Here is a 20621-nt window from a genome sequence, read left to right on the forward strand (position 1 = left end):
GGGGATGGACGTGACTCCGAGCTATACTTTGTAATTATCCTGGGACTGTAAAGCAGCGATTATCTTATGATACTCTAGGAGGCACTTCATTGTGGAGATACTCCATCGCAAAGGAAGAAGCAGAAGAAACTAAATATCTGATGTTGTTTAGTGCGAGCTTCTTCGGACAACAGTTGAGGATTGATCTGCGATAAGTTACATAGACATTGAACGTGCCAATATCTATTTTATAAAGTGAAACATATGCTCGTTTACGAATGAAACAACAATTAAAGTGAGTTTTTTAGAACAAATATTTTAGACAAATTAGCTATATAGAAAGCTTTACCCAATAATTTGTTTTAAATTGATTACTTTTAATTCTTTGCGTTGTTTAATGTGTGTTACTACACAAGAAATTTTTATATTTTAAATAAATTATTCGATAAATTTAGATTTTATCTATTCAAGAAGAGTTTAAAATAAAATTCAAATTATTGCACTTTTAATATATTTTTGTAACAGATTTTGTGAAAAGATGTAAACTGTAATCTCAGACGTAGATATTATACATTATTATCAATATTTAGATATTAATTGTTCTCTTAGTAACGGGCTTTAATATACACATTTTATTTTAATTGTCGATCCTAATTATAAATATGTAAATACTAATTTTTTTTCATGAATTTAATGTATAAATATTACAAGCATTGAATTTTATTACTATCTATACTTTATTACTAATTATAATTTTATAAACCTATTTATAAATTTATACAATTTACCTGTAATTAATTTAATTTTTTTTTAATTTTAAAAGTAAAAGAAAGAGAAAGGCAATTAAAAAAAAACAGGCAAAACTTATTGTTAGTAACGTTATCAATTTCAAAATGCGTCTAAATATACTTCGTGACCATATTTTGAAATATTATCCAGATTAGATTTGTTCATGCTTTGTTTTTAAATAATCGTAATTTTCTTTGTCTTTTATCATCATTTGTTCTTGTAATTGTCAAATTTGAAACGTAAGCAATGTGATTATTGGTTATTTCACTTTTAAGAACAGAATCGAATATAATCGATGTATGATCTGAGGCGATGATAAGAGGCGGACTACTATAAGATGCGTATTATATTTATCTTAGCTTTAATACGTGAGTATTAGCTTGACATCTGATAAATAATGCCTCGGGATCCTTACAATATTCCAATTAATATAATATATAAGGATTAAGGATTCTGGGGCATTGTTCATTAAATGTCAAGTTAATACTCATGTGTTAGAGCTAATGTAAATATAATACGCACCTTATATACTAACGCGTGACAATTTTTACGTGATTACGAGAAAGTACTGGCGCGTGGTAGCCTTGTCACGGCAACGTTTGCGGTCGCGGGTCGCGGAGTGTTCTCGCGCGTCTTCGCGCTTATCGCCAGTTATCAAACGTTATGGTGGACAGTTTGCGGTGTGTGCACAACGTGGTCTTATTGTTACAGTCAATATTAAATTATTAAATTCTAGATTTTATTATTAAATTATATTGATAATAAAAATTAATGCAATTAATATTAAGTACAGTACGTTATATATACAGGATGTAACAAAAAGATCATCTGCAAAAATCGATTGCTTGAATCTCTAATTCTTGTCTTACCTTTCGGTATCTTTCCTCTACGGATAGAAATGAGTTTTTTACTAGCATAGCATTTTAGAACTTTACTATTTCCATAAAACCGTTCTATTATCCAGTTTTATTAATATATGTTGTATATGCCATGAAGTGGTGATATACTGTCCCTTCAGTATGTAATTATTAATCTTTCTTTTGTGATCATTGTGTAGGCATATTAAAACTTGGATATTGTCAACAATGTGTATCTCTGGATAACTGTTCAGAGCAATTCTATGTCTTATGGAAAAGAAATATTGGAGTTTTGATAAGTTGTGCTACTAAGAAAGATGTTAAAAATGTCGGACTATTTCTTATTTCATTTATTACAAAATTAGGTAGGATCACCGTTTTCCGGCAGCTATACATGTACGTTGAAAAGTAATGATTACCTTATGGTACTATGTATTACTTGCGTACAACGTATGTCGCAGAGCTGCGAATACCGAAGCGGTTGCAGTGCTAATGCTATATTTAACGCATTTTTAAAAATAGATAAAAAACTGTGGTTTACAGCAAGCTAATTAGGATGTGCTAATAGTATTCTATGAAACCAACAGCTACATTTTTATATATTGTGCTAAAAGTGATTCGAGTTTTTCTATCATTAATAGAAAATTCTATTGCACTTTATTAATAATACTACAATAAGTAAAATAAAGGTACAAATACATAAAATATAATATAGTTCAGTTCTATTGAAAAGCCGAAAAAAAATTATATAAACTTTCAACATGCATATTACACGCTAACAATGGAAATTTTGTATTTTTTGTTAGTGCCATTTAAATAATATATATATACATATATATAAACACTTATTATTCTATTTATTAGTAATATTTATTTTTAATTCTTAATTCGTAAGGCCTGTCTTGAAACAAGCAGCACCAATTTTTACAATACTGATTGCTCGTATAATTAAATTTATTATCAAATAAAAATGCATAAAGACAGATGCAACGTTCAAGACAGAATAAATATTCTCGTCATTTTTTATTTTACTTTGAAAAGCAAAAGAGCAATCGAATATGATTGATTTAAAATCTAAAACAACATTTGGGAATTAAAAAAATTTATTTAAATGTATGCTTAAATTGGTATCTAAAGCTCAGAGTATCTGAATAATTGCTCAAAATTTGTAAAAAAAAATTTGTAATATCAATATTATGACATACATTTAATACAGATAATAATATTGAATAGTGATATTAGTAATCTTACCGATAAAAATGAAGGGAGAGACAGACTAAACTTTTCAGAAATCGAAAGTTTACTGTTTAAATTATTGGCTATTATAATCATCCTGAATATATGTTTTAGCGATGGCCCAAATTGATACCATTTTTCATGGAATGCTCCATCTGTCACTTCTTTACTCTAAATTTTACAGAAAATGATAATATTTAAAAAAAGATTAAAAGTAATTACTAACAACACGCATATTATATGCTTACACGTAATATTTATTGCCGATAGTATTTTGTGTTCAGTTTCTCTTAGAATTAAAAATCGATTATTTTTTGTATAGTTATTTAATTTTAAAGATACAAATTTTCTTTACACTCCAATTAAAAATTGTTTTAATTGTTTGATTAACTGGAAGGGAGAAAGGATAAAATTATATTGCAATAAAATTTACCGCGTCTAATAATTGATGAACGCAGAAGCACAGAATATAAAGCTGTATTAATTGACCACACATATATACAATGAGTATAGATCCTTCGAGGAAAGCCCCCGATACCACCTAAATGCGACCCATACTTATAACATATCATAATTAAGAGAAATACATAATAATTCAATTAAATTAATTCCTTGTTTTCGGTTGTCTAGAAAGTATTTTTAGGATAATTAGATGTTATGTGCCAGTTTTTACTTACTGCATTTATAAAGAGGAAATCGACAAAACAGAAAAGGAAAATATTATTTAAGTATATCAAACTCATATTCCAGGATAAAAATTTCTTTAACATCAACGTCATGCTAAAAAAAAACCAATGTTTATCTGTTAGATATTGAGTAATTGATTTAAAACTAAAAAAAGGATTAATTTCGTATTACCTAATAAATTTAGAAGTACGTAATGATTCAGAATATTTAGCAAATAAATCAGTTAGCAAATAAATAACATTAATTATAAGTTAGCGAACGCTTAATTACTTACAGAATTATAGTATTATGATGTCGACATAACACCTTCATCTTTTTCTCCGCCAATAAATTTATAGAATAATATTCCTTTTGGGATTCATAGTTCTCATTTTTTGAAGCATCATTGCGAAGTATTTTTGCGAGCTCCACCGCGATGTAGCGATACTGCGCTGTCAACAGTAATACGAGATTTATGATATAGACATCCATGGAAACTTTCTTTAGAAACATGTAAGCGCTAGCAACGGTTTCAATAAGGTTGCCCAGCACAAAAACTCTTGTCGAGAACGGCTGCTTCGAGAAGGCTGCCATCAGTCCAAAATCTTCGTAGAGGAAATATTTCTTCTTAAAGATCAGCGCGAGTGGTGTACAGCACCATAGTATTACAGATCCAGTCCCAGCTATGCAGTAAAATTCGAGCGGAATCTCTAATGGTTTCAGGGTTGAACGCACAATGTTCTTCATATTCTCGTCCTCAGAGTCCAGAATGCTATTCAGCTTTTGGATTAATTGACTCGCTAGATTTCTGTGGACGTACATACGCGTGAGCAAAATGAATACTTCAATGCTCACCACGATGCTGATCGTTCCACCATCCTGCAGAGTCTCACGATTTGCCACTGACACAAATCCGCAGATCGTCGCGCTGGTTTGTATCAGTTGAATTAGCCATATAACAATGTTGTATATTCTCCACGCTACAGGAAACGGCGAATCGTCGCTAGTCATCGGTAACAAATTGCCTGAGATTATATTTAATCGAACATTTAGAGGGTTTACGTTTTGGAAGTCCATTTTCTTCATGTCATTCGCTCAGCGATAAATAAAACTTATTTTGACAAATTTAGCCTCAAAATTATAATATTCGATTGCTCGAGATTACATTAACTCTTGTTTTATGTTCTGTCACTGTGAAAATGTTTCTTTCTTTACAGAGGTATACGATATCTATCCTATTCGTATTTCAAAAATTGTTGATCAGCGCACGGCTATTTTCAATAATTCGCTATTCCCTTTGATGCTTTATTTCTCCAGCTTTTATTAATACATTATTGTATACAGTCATACGGCAAACAGTGACAGTATACATTCATTTCTTTGTAATTATTTTTATCCTGTGATCATTGTACAAGTGTATCGTATAATTGAATGTCGTACTAAACGACGATAAATTCAATGAAGAACTTTTTTGGTACGTTTGTCGCATAGCAAATATAATCGCTAATTTTCTTGCAATTGCCCCTGTGCACTGTGGTATAAAGTGATAATTATCTTATGGAACGATGTCTGTCGCAGACCACAAGGGAATCATAGTGTTATCGACGAGCATCTCAGTCGACAGTAAACTATGGCTTTGTTTGCGGTGAGCAAAATAAGTGTAAAAAGTGTTGGAATATACATATAGCGTTGTACAAATCAACTGCATGATTATCGTAAGATTATAATTAAAGTATGTAATATAAGTATATGATTAAAAAATATTTTATATGTTTTTCAGAAAAATATTATAGATAAATTTAACTAAATATCGTAATAATATACGAGTAAGAGATCTTAATTTACCATGCCATGAAAATACGACTATATATACATAGCCCCATGTAATTCCACTCACGGTATAAAATAGCAGTTATCTTATAGCACCTTTCTCCCTGTTCGTTCCAGAAATACGGAAGGTTTTACAGTATTATTCCAAGTATACGTGTTGTTGAAGAGGATATTCCGACGACTAATCTAATGACTAAATAACATCGAATGTACTAAATTTAAGCTCGTTTAAGGACCAACAAGTAAAGTAAATCGTTGACAAGAATTTAAGAAAATAATGATTAATAAATAAAAAAATAGATTAATAGAAGACGAAGATAAATATAACAAAATTACAGTGACAAGTAAGTTTCTTTCGTCGTTGACCGATTTTCCGGAAAAATTAAACGTAGGTACATTGGTATATAAGGACATATATTTTTTTCTGTAGAATCACAAACTTGCGTTATATGTGCTGACATTATCTTCACAGACAATGAGTAGTGCTGCTATTGAACAGACAATGAGTAGAGATATTATAAATATAACAAATTAAATCATTAAATTTGGTTATTCCTTTATTTTTTATTCGGGAAATAATAAGAAATAAGAGACTGATAGACAAGGATTAAATTTTTTAGCAATATTTAACGCTTTCTCTACATTGTAACTCATTATATTATTATAACTATAATCTTCAAATTATTATGCAAAACAAAAATTTATCTACATGTTTTTAAAAAAATGTATCTTAATTTATTTTGTCTCAAGTAACCATTCTTTATCTTATATCTTATACCAAATTTAAACATGTGTGAGAAAAACAATTTTTTTTATGTCGCTCTTAAGAACAGGAGGGCGATTGAATACGATTGGTTTATGATCTAAAACACCATTAAAAAATACGATATAAGAGGCTTATAATACTAACTATTTCAAGACACATATGAGAAATAGAAAGATACGATAAATATTACCGTCATAAATGAAGGCAAAGATAAATTGAATTTTCCAATTGCTGCAATTCTGCATTCCAGGTTGTTAGCCATTATCAATAATATAAATATACGTTTCATTGACGGTTCTAACTGATACCAACCCTCATCAAATGCTTTATCCGTTATTTCGGTACTCTATAATTAGCACAAAAATAGAATATAATAGATCGCAGTTTTAAATTACATATTTCTTATTCACACCTGTCGCATAGACGTAATTAATAATAATAATAATAATCAATAATTCTTTTTATTATTTATATAATTATAGTTCTAAACGAATTTGTACAATTTGACTTTTCCTTTTACGGGTGGATCATGTTTTTATATATTTTATGATTAAATATGGCCGTAAGGTCTGTGATTGAAATGGTACATATTAAATTTAAGAAATTAACAATGTCTTCTTCAATATCCATAATATTGGTTATAAAATAAAAGTCACTTATGTAATGAAATAAATCTTACTGCATCTAATAATGTTTGAACAGAAGAACACAACAAAAAGAACTGTGTAAGTGAACCAACAGCAAATAAGATGACTGAAATTCCTTCTGCAAAAGACATTGATGGTACCTAAAAGTACACTTACAATAAAATTTCAAATAAAGAAAATGTTTAGAAACAAAGGTAACATTTCAATTTTTATAATTAAAAAAATCATTTAATTTAAATTGCAAATTAAATAACAATATAATTTATATAACATATGTAAAAATAAATAAAAAAAAATTTACTTTTACACTCATTAAATATCCATCAACGTTTTAAAGTAAGTTAAATAGTTGATAAACTGTGCAATAATAAATATTAAATTAATGTGTATTAATATATAGAGTTGTTACTACAATAAATTTATCTTTAAGAATAATTAATAATAGTTGTAAAAGCGTTAGTTATTATTACTTACTGTGGTCAGAAAGATACCTAAAAAACAGAAGCGTAACACGTTATTGACATAGAGAACGCTGAAGTTGACAGATAGAAGTTTCTTTAATATACATGACATTCTGAAAGAAAGCATAACGTGTATAAAATATTATAAAATGTAGCCACATAGAGTAATAAAAACTTTTAATACTCTATTAAACGTTAAAGTTAAGAATATTTGAAGTTAAGAGATAAGAAAATTTGAAAAATTTTATTTTTTTGATGTTATCAGTGACTCAAAAGTGTAGTCACGTAATTAAAAGCCAAAGAAAAAATCCATTACCCCTCGATAATTAAAACGCATGTCTCCCTACTATTCAATATATCCATTGCAATATTCACATTATTATAACTTACATTAAAACAGTATTCTGATGGTGACACAATTTTCTTAGTTCTTTTTCCGTCCATCGATTTATCATAGACCGATGCCTTTTTTGAGATTCGTCGTGGCTATTCTGTAGATTCCGAAATAACATCGTAAGCTTTGCCGCCGTGTATCTGTATTGCGCCGTTAACATCAGTACCAAATGCATCATGTACACATCCACGCCGAATTTCTTAATAAACAGATAAACGCCGCCGATCGACATAATAATGGTCGAGGGAATCAAAACGCGGCTGGAGAACGGCTCGGTGCTGAAAGCGGCTGGCATATTATAATCTACATAGAAGAAAGTGGACCTCTCAAAGACCAGCATAATCGGTTGCATGTGCCATATCGCGACAGATATCACGTTGGTTATTCCGTATATTACGAACGGCAATATTATAGGCTTTATTGCCGATTTTACGATATCCTTCATAATCTCATCCGCGCTTCGCAAGATAACGTTCATCTTCTGAATCATCTCCACCATCAGCATTTTGCGCGAATAAAGACGCATAAGCATGAAAGACATCTCCATGATTACCACGACGCTGAGAAGGCCGTCCTTCAGACCTTTCTCCAACGGTGACAGGATAATTCCGAAGATCAATGCGATCGTGTAGGTCAATTCTATTAACCATGTGGTGATGCTGTAAACACGATTAATTACTGAAAACCGCGAATTGTCGGTTATTGGTAACAGATTCCCCGAGAGCACGTTCACTTGACTGTTTAAAAAATTCGCATTTTTAAAATCCATTCTCTTCGTGTCTCTTCGTATATTCGTGTATGGTAACTCGGAAATATCTTGGTAAACGTACTGTGTAACAATTGAAACTTCAATTGTTTGTGCTCTCTTACTACTAGTGATATCTGTTTCACGTGCTGTTTATTCCTTTGTGAATGAAAATGACCGACTTTTCTCCTTCGGTATTCTATAAATTATACTTAATTCTATCTTAAGAAATTTGTCATTTATTTCATTTCTTCCTGACTGTTACTAATACATTTTAAGCAATCATATTTGTTTGCTTCTTCCTTTGTAAATGAAATGACTTTTCCTGTAGTATACCAAAATTAGACTTAATTTTATATGTATTAAAGACTTTAGTATTCTCTTTATGTCTTCTTGTCTGTTATTATCACATTATGAGCAGTCATATGGCAAAGAAGGACATGTCTCTCCCTCCATTTCATTTTTATGTTTGCTCTGTCATCACTGTGTAGATCACTGTGTCGGATATTGAATATCGTCGCTTTATGTGTCTGACAAAGATAATGATTTTATAAAATTTTGCATCTTATTATAATAAAAACATAGAGAAGCTTGTAAATATCACTATACACTGAGCGATAGTTCGTCGAATGTAGCTCTGTACTTTTGATTCTGTTTATCAGGAGCATAAATGATTAAAGTTTCTCGTATGTATCCCTACGTTGTCACGACAATTATCTTATGTTCCGTCAAACGTTGCAGGATCACTGGAACCGAGAAACGTCGCAGAACTTGATAGTATACGGTGCTCGTCTGATACTATCGTTGATCGGCGTATATAGTGTGATCTACAATGTATAAGGACAACGAACGAACTACGAATATTAAGTGGTTGGAGGCCACTTTATTCACGGTACATTTAATACATTTTCATTAAATTCTGACCGATATTTACGGTAAGTTTTATGTTTTAATAAAAGAATTTCTCAGAAACGGTCTTAAAAATAAAAATTTTGTGATCCTAATAATTTAATTTTAATTTAGTTTATTTCTTTTACATTAATATTAATGTTTTGGACGACTTTAGTATCAGAAAGAAAGAACATATCACACTAGAGAAGCAATGAACTGAAAGGATATTTTTATATTTTATATGTACCTAAACTAAAACATTTTGTAAAAAGGTAATGTAAATAAAGCAGAATTTGAAACTTAATCACCACGATATCTAGAGCCATTTCACGTTTGGCTGAAAATCTAGCTATTATTAGATAAAGCTACATAAATCAGCATAATATATACATGTCATACAATTAATTTTAACGTGATTTATATTTCTATGTAAATACTAATATATATATAGGGGAACGCATGTTTTATAAAAATTCTCTATTTTATATTATGTTTGTTTTGAACACATACTCATAAATCGTCGACTTGTACGATTAAAACGTTTAATCGATTAACTAAAGTAAATATTGATGTATTGAATTAAGTACTCTTTTAATATTAACCGTGCAAAAAGCATTTACCTACTGACTATATCTTTAAATCTACTTCTGTTTGATGTTTTCATCATCGTATATGTTTTCATTTGTTCAGAAAAATGTATAAGAATCTATTGCAATTTGAAAGTTATATACTTGCAGACGACTATTAAATTAAAATAATTTATTATTTTTCTTAAATTTTTATTTCTTTGTAGTTCGCATAATTATGATATGCATGTGATAGACAATGTGATAGACAATTCTTTCAAAATTACTGACATATGCCCTATGATCATTACACAGTCATTGATACATACATCAGATTAATTATAACCAAAATCGCATTACAAGCCTATATAAATATTGACTAAAAAATATTTTATATCTTTTTTCCGAAAAGTAGAAAAGAGTTTATAAATAATTATCCTAACAATATATAATCTTTAAATATAACAGAAGATCTTTATTTAGATATCACGAAACTGCGACTATGAACGTAGTTCACTTCTCGATATGAGATAGCAATTATCTTATAGCACTCTGTTCATTCCAGAAATACGGAAGGTTTTGCAGCAATATCCCAAGATTCGTCGAAAAGAATATTTCGATGACTAATCTAATAACTTAAATTAACATCGAATGTACGAAATGTTTTTAAGCTCGCCGATTTACGGATCAATAAGTATAAAGTAAGTCGTTGATAAAAATATCAATTAATAGAAAAAGAATGATTAATAGATGACAAGGATTAATATTGTTGGCAATATTACTGTAACAAGTATGTTTCTTTCGTCGTGCACAAATTTTTCCGAAAAATTAGACGTAAATTAGTATATAAAAACATTTATTTTTTTCAATACAATCTAATACTTGAATTATATGTGCTGATATTTTTGTGACTGAAGTGAGTGTTACAGATATTATAAATATAACAAATTAAATCTTTATATTTAGTTATTTTTTTTTTATTTTCTATTTGGGAAATAAGTAAGAAAGTGCAATGATAGGAAACAATTATTAAACTTTTTAGCAATATAACGATTTCCATACATTGTTGCTCATCATTATATTATTATAACTGTAATCTTCAAATTGTTATGCTAAACACAAATTCATCTACGTATTTTTAAAACAATATTTGTCTTAATTGTTTTTGTCTTAAGTAACCATCCTTTATTTTAATATCTACCGAATTTAAACATGTGTGAAAAAAAACCGTTCTTTTTATGTCGCTCTTAAGAACAGGAGAGCGATTGAATATGATTGATTTATAATCTAAAACACCATTAAAAAAAACGATGTAAGAGGCTTAAAATACTTTCAAGACGTATGTAAGAAATAGAGATATAAATTTTACCGTCATGAATGAAGGCAGTGACAGGTTAAACTTTCCAATTGCTGCAATTCTGCATTCCAGGTTGTTAGCCATTATCAGTAATATAAATGTACGTTTTATTGGTGGTCCAAATTGATACCAGCCTTCATTAAATGCTTTATCCGTTATTTCAGTACTCTATAATTAGCACAAAAATATAGAATATATGTCATAGATTGTAGTTATAAATTACATATATTTATACCTGTCACTGACGTATACATATACTTCATAATTATTTTTATTCTTTACATAATTATAGTTGAACATAATTGTAATGATTAAAAACCGTATAATCTGTGATTAGGACGCACATAAATTTCAAAAAAATTATTAGTATCTTCTTCAATATCAGTAATATTGCTTACAAAATAAAAGTAATTTACGTAATGTAAAGTGATAAATCTTACTGCGTCTGATAATGTTTGAATAGAAGAACACAACAAAAAGAATTGTGTTAGCGAACCAATAGTAAATGAGACGACCGAAATTCCTTCTGCAAAAGTCATTGATGGTACCTAAAGATGCATATAACACTTATAGCGATATTTCAAATAAAAAATAAATGTAAAGCAAAGGTCACACATTTTAACTTTTGTATTTTAAAAAGTTTTCAATTTAAATTTTAAATTAAATAAAAATCTAATTCATATGACATATTATGCAAAAGTAATTTTTAAAAAATTTTACTTTGATACTCATTAAATATCCATTAATTTTTAAAAACAAGTCATTTGATGGGCAAGCACGTATGATAAATTATTAATCTACATTAATAGTTATGTTTATAAGGTAAATTTTTTTAGAGAATAATGGTTTATAATTATAATCAGTTATATATATATATATATATATCAGTTATTAGTACTCACTGAGCTTAGTAAGATACCTATAAAACAGAATCGAAACACGTTGTTGATATAGAGTAAGCTGAAGTTTACTGACAGAAGTTTTTTTAATATAAACGACATGCTGTAAGAAAGGACAGAGTGTATAAAATATTGTAAAAAAGCCACGCAGCCAATAAAAGCTTTAATATTTTCTTAAACAGTAAAATTAAGAAGGTCTGTAAGAAATAAGAAGATTTAAAGACTTCTATTTTCCTTACGTCATCACTGACTCAAAAGTGTTGTCATCTAATTAAAAGCCCAAAGAAAAATTCTAATAGCTCGATTCAAACGCATTTCACTCCATTATTCAACGCTTATTTACTTTAGTGATCAGCTGATCACATTATTATGGACTTACTTTAAAACAGTATTTTGGTGCTGACATAATTCTTTTAATTCTCTTTCCATCCATCGATCTTCCCTAGAACGATACGGTTCCTTTTGAGATTCAGCGTGATAGTTTTGCAGATCCCGAAACAGTATCATGAGCTTTTCCGCCGTGTATCGATACTGGGCCGTTAACATCAATACCAAGTGCATCATGTACACATCCACGCCGAATTTCTTAAGAAACAGATAAACGCTGCCAATTGTCATAAAAATGGTCGAGGGAATCAGAACGCGGCTGGAGAACGGCTCGACGCTGAAAGCGGCTGGCAAATTGTAATCTCCATAGAAAAAGGTAGACTTCTCGAAAACCAATGCAACCGGCTGTACGGTCCATATCGTGATGGATATCGCGCTGGTCACTCCGTATATCAGGAACGGCTTTACTATGGGTTTTATGACCGACTTTACGATATCCGTCATAATCTCATCCGCATTTTGCAAGTTACCGTTCATCTTCCGTACGAATTCCTCCATCAGCTTTTTGCGCGAGTAAAGACGCGTAAGCATAAAAGACGCCTCCAAAATGACCACGGCGCAGACGGTGCCGTCCTTCAGACTCTTCCCTTCCGGTGCTAGGAAAAGCCCGAAGACAAACGCAATCGTATGAACCAATTCTATTAACCATACGACGACGCTGTGAGCGCGACAGATCACTGAAAATCGCGAATTATCAGCTGCTACCGGTAATAAATTCCCCGAGAGCACGTTCACTCGACTGTTGAAAAGATTCGCATTTCTGAAATTCATTCCGTTCGTGCCGCGTACTCGCGTGTATTGTAAATATCGGAAATGTCGTGGTAAAACGTAGCGTGTAAGAATTAAAACTTCAATTGTTCGCGTTCTCTCTTCCAATAATATCTGTCTCGCGTGCCGCTCTCTTCATAAGTGAAAATGAGTAAATTTCCCTTTAGTATTCCATAATTATACTTAATTCTATGTCAAGAAATTTGTTATTCCCTTTATTCCTCCCTGTCTGTTACTGATACATTGTGATCAGTCGAACGGCGAAGGGTGACAGTTCTTTCCCTTCATTCCATTTCTCTGTTATTTCTGCTTGCTCTGTGATCATTGACGTGTAGATATATCGAATATTAAGTGTTGTCAAACCACGTCTCTGACAAAGATAATAATTTCGTGAGGTTTTGCATTATAATAGAAACATAGAGAGCTCACTATACCTACATTGAGCGACAGTTCGTTGAATGTAGCCCTGTATTTTTTTTTATTCTGTTTATCAAGAGCATAAATGATTATTAAGTCCGTCGTATTAATCCCTACATTGTCGCGGCAATTATCTTATGTTCGGTCGAACATTGTAGAACTGCTGGAAACCAGAGACGTCGCAGAAATTATTATTAGTACTATCTGACGCTATCATCTAATAGGAAGTTTTTGCAATATCGTCTTTCTCAGATATGATAACGTATCTATATAGATACGTTCACCGTATAAATTCACATTATCAGTCGAAAAGCGAAACTGCACATCGTTCACCGTAACGCTATTCAGATAACGTCCGACGTTATTTTTGAGAGAATAAGGTTTACAATTATCGTCGACGTCATAATTACGGTAACGAAATTCCTAATGTAAATTCAGACGGTAAACGAACTACGAATATTAAGTGATTTGAGGCTATTTTTTCCACGGTATAATTAACGTATACATTTTCATTGAATGCTGACTGATTTTTACGGTAAGTTTTATTATTTTAATAGAAGAATTTTAGAAACGTGTTAAGAATAAGAATTTCGTGATCCTAATAATTTGTTTTTAATTAAATGTATCTCTTAATTAAATTTATCTTTTTCATATATTAATTATTTCTTTCATATTATTATCTTCTCCAATCTTTAGATATCTTTATTATTAGTAAGAAATAAATCAAACCATACAGAATAATTTAATTATAAAATATAAGAATTTAATTTTCTAATTTTTAATTAATTTAGAGCTTTTGTAAGATTTTGTAAAAGAAATATAAAATAAAGCAGAATTTAATACTTAATTACCAAGATAATTTTAGATTTATTTCATTTTTGGCTATATGTAAATCTGTTATTATTATTGTTGAGGATTATAGGATTGGAGTAGAAAGAAAACGCGTGCGACTCGTCTGATTGCTCCACACAAAGTGATATATTTCCCAATACCTGTACACACGTGATCGGAGTTACTCCGGAATTGGGCAGATCGCGACACCGTACATAATAGAATAGTGCCACGCACACACACATAGCTGCCCGCGACATATAGCTTATTAATACATAATCCCTAGATGAGATGCGAAAGAAGCACATTCAAATGTACTATCTAACAATATAAAATTATATATATATATATATATATATATATATATATATATATATATGTATATATACAATTAAATTTAACATAACATATATAATTTATATTTCATATACATACAAATGTGAACATATCTTTTATAAAAATGCGCTCTCATTTTACGTTTAGTTTTAGTATATGCTCGCAAATCGATAATTTTTAATTATTAATATCAATTAGACATGTTACAAATATATTAGGTAATATTAAATAGCAATACACTGCTGTATTTGTTACATCACCTAGTTTGTACAAAAAGAATTCTTTATACACAAATTAATACTTAAATATTTAACAACATGGAAAATTCCATGTGAAATTAATCACTGACCAGTACTACAATTTGTATAGAAACATTATAATGGGTAATTCCTGATAATATTAAGGAAGAGAGATAAAAGTAAGGCACAAATACATTTTATATGAAGGTCTGTACTAATTCATCGTGATAAAAGTGTACAAGTTTTGAAATAGTACTGCGGATATCATTCTAATATCCAATTTAAAATTTTGTTACTCTTTTTAAACTGAATTTGTTTCTTAAGATGATTTTTGAAAAATTATATATTTGCGCTGGTTATGACACATGTAGACTATATATAACACTTACATCAATTAAGAAGTAGTCTACCACGTAAGGCAGTTGGCTCACGATCCAGAGGTACCAAGTTTGAATCCCACCAAAAGGTAAGTGTGTTTTTCAAATACGAGAAAATATTTATAATTATAGGCTGCATCTTAAGAAACAAATTTAGTTATAAAATAGTAATAAAATATCGAAAAAATTAATTTTTTTTTATGCCTGGTAAATATCGGAAATCGAAATATCGGTGAGTAATTCAATACTAAGCACCAGTAGTTCTGTGTAATGAATTACTACCAGTAATCCAGTACTGTCCAGTACTTCTAAAGTACTCGCCAAAATATTACTGCCAATATTTACAGTAATTTGTTACTGTGTATTTTTAGTATTTTTTTCTGTAAGGGTAGTATTAATCACTACCTATACTAATATTTATCACTACCAGTATTTTCCCAGTATTTCCCAAATAAATATTGACAGTATTAAATCACTGAGATTTTATATATTTAGTCAGTAATACTTTTCTGTAAGGGATAAAGAGGGAAGATTTGTTTACTCTTTTATTTTTATAAATAACAGTGAAGAAAAGAGATAGAAGTTGCATATATACGCTTTATAAGTGTTTTTTATACTGTTCACTCATTTTTTTAATCAATTTGTAATCTTGCATTGTAAAAGGAAATATTATAAAAAGAATTAGTGATTCTCTTTTAGACATAAATGTCTAAAAATATTTTATAAACGTCTGTACGTTTTTAGACATGCGTGCAGTCTGGAATACTATATTATTAATTATACTTACGTGTATAGTATATATATTATAACATGAAATATATCATAACACCAATAAAATTGATTAGAAGACTTCAAATTTGAGTTTCTTGTCAAAGCGGATAATTACAGTTTATTACCTTCAAAAATATTTCTTAGAGATTAGTACTTTAACTACTAACGCTATCCCAAAGTTTCCATTTTCTTCACCTAAAAGAATTACATGGAATTCCTTTTTTAAAAGCCGAGCGAGATAGGTTGAAGAAAGCTCGAAGGCATTTGGAAATACGACTGGTTGTGAAACGGAATTCCGTGCAAGGAGAACAAACTCTTCTTGCAGGATGGAGAGGTTGCAGTTGGAAGAAGAAATCGAAAGGGCCAAGGCCGAGAGTGGTAGCTATATATGAAGGCGCAGCATCGACTCGAACAACGGGAATCGGTTTTTCGTCGTTTGCAGATGCAGCTCGATCAAAACGCAAATCGAATCATTTATTGCCGATCAAAATTTCTTACATCGACGACTTTAGTGCCAATAGTAGCGGCAACGGTAATACTAACAGCCGCAGTTGCAGTAGCAGTACTAACAGCAGCAACAGCAGCAATTATAGCGCTTACGACGACGATGCATATATTCGAATACTCCGATTAGTCGAACCTTTCCTTTCGTCGGTTACTTTTAGCGTCCCATATAATACAGCAAATACCTTTTCTTCGATTCAGGGTTTGTTGAATTAAAACAAATATTACAATAATGGTAATATAACAATAATGAAAGTTTGGCTGTACCTGTTTTTTCATATTCATATTCTTTATTTTTTTCAAAGATAGGAGATCGTAGATTGCGACAACGATCTTTGCGAACTGCTTGAATTCGTTTCGTAGGAAAGTATTAAAACTGTCGAGCTTTTCTTTTTTAATAAGAGACGCAGGTGAACTTATATATGGATGTAGAAAATTCCAATATATGAATATTACGCAAATAAAAATAGGTGTATGATAAAAGGCGTTTTTTAAATATTTTCTAAGTATTCTTCAAATTAAAGAATGTCCTAAGAATGAACATTGAATTTTAATAATAATTACAAAATTAACAAGAGTATTACGGGATTGTTATTGATCCGAAAAAATGCAATTAAAAATAAATCTAAACGAAATATTAAAATATAAGTACTATATCTATGTTGGGGTGATTAATTGACTATTAATTATGTTTAAAAAATTAAAGATTATTTACAATTTACGAAATAATTAAGACAAATCTGTTCAAACACGAATTTATGAAATGTTTGTAAAATTTTAATCTAGGTAGTAGAATAACGACCTGTATATGAATACAAATATGCAATTATAATGATACTCTGATTTAAAAACTGAAAATTATTTATGGCTACATATATCTGCCGAAGTTACAATTTTCTGAATTGGCATTTAAGAGTAATTTGTTCTCATTACTAATATCATGTATTATTGCTATCATTTATTATCTAACTTTATCAGCTTCCGATTTAAAATGATAATAAAAATTACTTTGTTTTTGTTAAAAAACGAGAAAATATCTTATCACAAATATCTGTTGTCATAATTGCGTCTACCTGGAAATGCAAAATTATAAGGTGCCCTATTAAAAGTTTTTTCAAAATAACATTTATTTTTGAAAAAAAAAAAAAAAATAAACACATAAACACGTTTATAATAATGAACACTTTAGTAAATACCTTTTAAACAATCCCACACAGCACACTGTATCCTGAGGATATCCCAAACTGACCAAGATTTCCAAATACGATCCCACGGATATCACAGCAGGTGATCCCGGGATATTCCAATAAGATATCGTGAGATATCCTATTATGATCTCAGGATATCTAAATATTCTGCCATATCCGTTGGCTTTGCATAAGATATCTTACGAGATCTTTTGAAGGATATCTTTTAGAATATATTATTTTTCGTAAATTCTCAGGTTGTACTTGTAATATCTCACAGTAGTATATTATTTTTCGTAAATTCTCGTATACTACTCAGAATATATAAATTAATACGGATCAGAAGATAAAGTCCGCTCGCAGCGTGTTGCTTTCACCGACGACGCCGAATCGGCTAAGCGAGTCCGAAAGCGGCGCGGTCGCTGCTTCCGGTACCATCAAACACACAAAAAAGGCGAATATTATGTATGTGCGAGCGTACACGTGGGCGAGCTTATCATTCTACAAATATGTTTCAACCGCAATTAAGCGCCGGACAATAAGAAACCACTAGGCTTCCCCCCCCCCGATGCCGCTATTGTTATAACCGGTATATTAATACATTTTTAATTGTAGCGCGATAGAAAACATACGGTCTCGGGCGGAGGAGGGAAAAACCAAGTGTCCCTTCATAAAAATTCTAATAGCGCCTTTTCTAACGTTTTTTTTTTCCTTCTTGAACAAGACCATCCTTGTTGCATAATTAAATATTTCCCTACGTAAAAATATATTTTGTTTTGACATGTCTGTGTAACGTAAAAAAAGGACTTGGTCACTCGTGAAAAAGCCGAGACCGTATGTTTTCTGTAGTAGTCAGCAACATTACATTTATTGCTGTTATTTTTTTTACAAAAAGTGTTAAAGTTTAAAAATACTTTATATATGTACCTCTATTTTTTTACCTCGGGTCGAAAGCTTTATCAGACTCGTACGTGTGATATGTATTTTTATTTTTACTAATTGTATTTTTTTTTAATTAGAGGTACTTTGTTTAAAAACTATATATTCTTTTAATAAATAAAGATTTAATATGCAATGTACAATATACTTATTTTTTCATGTACATCGTGGACAGAAAGATTGATTTTTTTATAATATTGGAATGTGTTTGTTTAATTTTACAATTTATTTTCCAATGGAAGAATTCTTTTATTAAGCAACACGAATGCACATTCCGAAATTTATCACAAAAGAGAAACAATATTTCTGTCCACGATTGTATACGATTATCCCCTTTCTGGTTAAACCATAATTTTATTGTATATAAAATATCCAAATGATATCGCGAGTGCTATAATTAATATCTTGCGATATCTTTCGATCTCCCTCGGATATCCTGTGAAGATGTCTGCAAGATCTAAATAGCCGGACACTTGTGCATCCACTGGATATCCACCGGATATCTGAGACCATTTTGGGATGTCCCGCGGTTATTGCGATATCCCAAAATGATGTCTGTAGGACGTCCCTCAGATAAAGTGTGCTGTGTGGGATAGAAGTCTTTCCTGATATTAGATTCAGTACAGCATAATGAGTGCCTAATAATTTTGGCCGACACTGTATGTTAATTCTATTTTAACAAAATTGTAAATGTGTTATTTAATAAGTTAATCGTCGATTAAATTAATCGTAATTTGATCAAAGTGTTAATTGCAATTCGTGGATTTTCGGAGGATTATAAAAATATTATATTGTAATGTTACATATATACAAATGTTAGCGATGAGCATTTATTTGCCTATAAACTGTGCATTTCCAGGAAGACGCAATTGCGGCAGCAGGTGTTTGTGATAAGATATCTTCTCGTTTTTTAATAAAATAAAGTTAGATAATACATGACAAATAGCAATGATACATGATATTAGTAGGTAATAAGAACAAATTACTCTTTTAATTCTGAAAATTGTAACTTCGGCAGATATTTATAGCCGTAAATAATTTTCGGTTTTTAAATCAAAGTATAATTATAATTGCATATTTGTATTTATAGAGACTGTAGATATTAATTTATTGTTTGACACATGGAGAAAAAATTAGATTAGCACCGACGAATCATATACAGAGTTAGAAATCTTGTAGATAGTTCTATCCATTGAATCGATCACCGATTAAGTTAAAAAAGTTTGATTAAAGATTAAAGTCGATCGTCTAACACTCTAACGTTTAAAAAAAGTTGCGGTTCGAATAGAAATTATTTAACTTTTCGGTAATCGATGTTACATTGCCTTTTAAGCAACATTCTTTAAACATCTCACGAAATTTCTTTTTCGTTTTTTTCTCTTTGATATACAAAATATGTCAATTATAATGTAGGAGGAGGAAACGGCCGTATTAAAGTTTGTAAATACATGCGTATATCTAAATATATACAAGGTGATTCAAATGGTTACTTTTTTTTTACGTGGAGAAATCTTTTACTACCGGCCATTCCTGACCGGTAGCCCCCTCTAGTGTCAAAGGAGGGCGAAGACCCCCTCATCCTCCGGGAGGAGGAATAAGGAGAGTGCCGGATTCTTACCGGCTAAAACTCCATGGGTGTCCGTCTCTGCGTCACTGGGAGGCGCCCGGGAACTTGTGATAATTGCAACCGGAACGCTTCCCGAATTCAAAACTTACTGCCAAACTTAACCTTTCGTAGTCCCACATGGGTCCATTGGACCCATACTCATTTAGATCTAAATA

General features: G+C 30.6%; 4 protein-coding genes across 5 annotated transcripts in view; 1 reads left to right on the forward strand and 3 right to left on the reverse strand.

The window, feature by feature from the left end:
- The window catches only part of Nachralpha4 (nicotinic acetylcholine receptor alpha4), a 255707-nt gene that overhangs the window by 23569 nt on the left and 211517 nt on the right, over positions 1-20621 (forward strand). Inside the window, exons 4-6 of the mRNA XM_071781731.1 lie at positions 2-274; positions 9112-9533; positions 10393-10528. The gene's annotated coding sequence lies outside the window, so the exon portion shown is untranslated. The remainder of the gene's footprint in view (position 1; positions 275-9111; positions 9534-10392; positions 10529-20621) is intronic.
- On the reverse strand, positions 1826-4619 carry LOC139815096 (uncharacterized). Of its 2 annotated transcripts, XM_071781740.1 has the most exons (6): positions 4383-4619; positions 3823-4307; positions 3539-3641; positions 3295-3402; positions 2877-3032; positions 1826-2699 (listed from the first exon to the last, which is right to left on the reverse strand). In XM_071781740.1, the coding sequence occupies exons 1-6, from the start codon at positions 4611-4613 to the stop codon at positions 2649-2651; spliced, it is 1134 nt and encodes a 377-aa protein (XP_071637841.1). In that variant the 5' UTR covers positions 4614-4619; the 3' UTR covers positions 1826-2648. The 2 variants fall into 2 exon arrangements, with proteins under 2 accessions (XP_071637841.1, XP_071637840.1); XM_071781739.1 differs by having other exon boundaries at positions 3823-4619.
- Positions 5893-8841, reverse strand: LOC139815102 (uncharacterized). Its single transcript, XM_071781754.1, has 5 exons — positions 7622-8841; positions 7245-7344; positions 6803-6910; positions 6314-6469; positions 5893-6220 (listed from the first exon to the last, which is right to left on the reverse strand). Exons 1-5 carry the CDS (start codon positions 8392-8394, stop codon positions 6170-6172), a joined length of 1188 nt encoding a protein of 395 aa, XP_071637855.1. The 5' UTR covers positions 8395-8841; the 3' UTR covers positions 5893-6169.
- LOC139815100 (uncharacterized) lies at positions 10522-14107 on the reverse strand. Its single transcript, XM_071781749.1, has 6 exons — positions 13677-14107; positions 12463-13608; positions 12087-12186; positions 11625-11732; positions 11197-11352; positions 10522-11114 (listed from the first exon to the last, which is right to left on the reverse strand). Exons 2-6 carry the CDS (start codon positions 13239-13241, stop codon positions 11064-11066), a joined length of 1194 nt encoding a protein of 397 aa, XP_071637850.1. The 5' UTR covers positions 13242-13608; positions 13677-14107; the 3' UTR covers positions 10522-11063.

Source organism: Temnothorax longispinosus, chromosome 6 (assembly GCF_030848805.1).
Source record: "Temnothorax longispinosus isolate EJ_2023e chromosome 6, Tlon_JGU_v1, whole genome shotgun sequence".
Classification (NCBI taxonomy): domain Eukaryota; kingdom Metazoa; phylum Arthropoda; class Insecta; order Hymenoptera; family Formicidae; genus Temnothorax; species Temnothorax longispinosus.

What these genes read in the sequence shown, in the direction of transcription:
- LOC139815100 (XM_071781749.1), bottom strand. Translation starts at nt 13,241, where the DNA reads ATGAATTTCAGAAATGCGAATCTTTTCAACAGTCGAGTGAACGTGCTC. An exon ending in CACCAAAATACTGTTTTAAA is followed by an intron (nt 12,187 to 12,462) that starts GTAAGTCCATAA and finishes CCTTTCTTACAG; the next exon opens with CATGTCGTTTATATTAAAAA. An exon ending in CACTGCCTTCATTCATGACG is followed by an intron (nt 11,115 to 11,196) that starts GTAAAATTTATA and finishes ATGGTGTTTTAG; the next exon opens with ATTATAAATCAATCATATTC.
- LOC139815102 (XM_071781754.1), bottom strand. Translation starts at nt 8,394, where the DNA reads ATGGATTTTAAAAATGCGAATTTTTTAAACAGTCAAGTGAACGTGCTC. An exon ending in TAGGTATCTTTCTGACCACA is followed by an intron (nt 6,911 to 7,244) that starts GTAAGTAATAAT and finishes GTGTACTTTTAG; the next exon opens with GTACCATCAATGTCTTTTGC. An exon ending in CTTTGCCTTCATTTATGACG is followed by an intron (nt 6,221 to 6,313) that starts GTAATATTTATC and finishes ATGGTGTTTTAG; the next exon opens with ATCATAAACCAATCGTATTC.
- LOC139815096 (XM_071781739.1), bottom strand. Translation starts at nt 4,613, where the DNA reads ATGAAGAAAATGGACTTCCAAAACGTAAACCCTCTAAATGTTCGATTA. An exon ending in CATCATAATACTATAATTCT is followed by an intron (nt 3,642 to 3,822) that starts GTAAGTAATTAA and finishes GTTTTTTTTTAG; the next exon opens with CATGACGTTGATGTTAAAGA. An exon ending in TTCATCAATTATTAGACGCG is followed by an intron (nt 3,033 to 3,294) that starts GTAAATTTTATT and finishes TGTAAAATTTAG; the next exon opens with AGTAAAGAAGTGACAGATGG.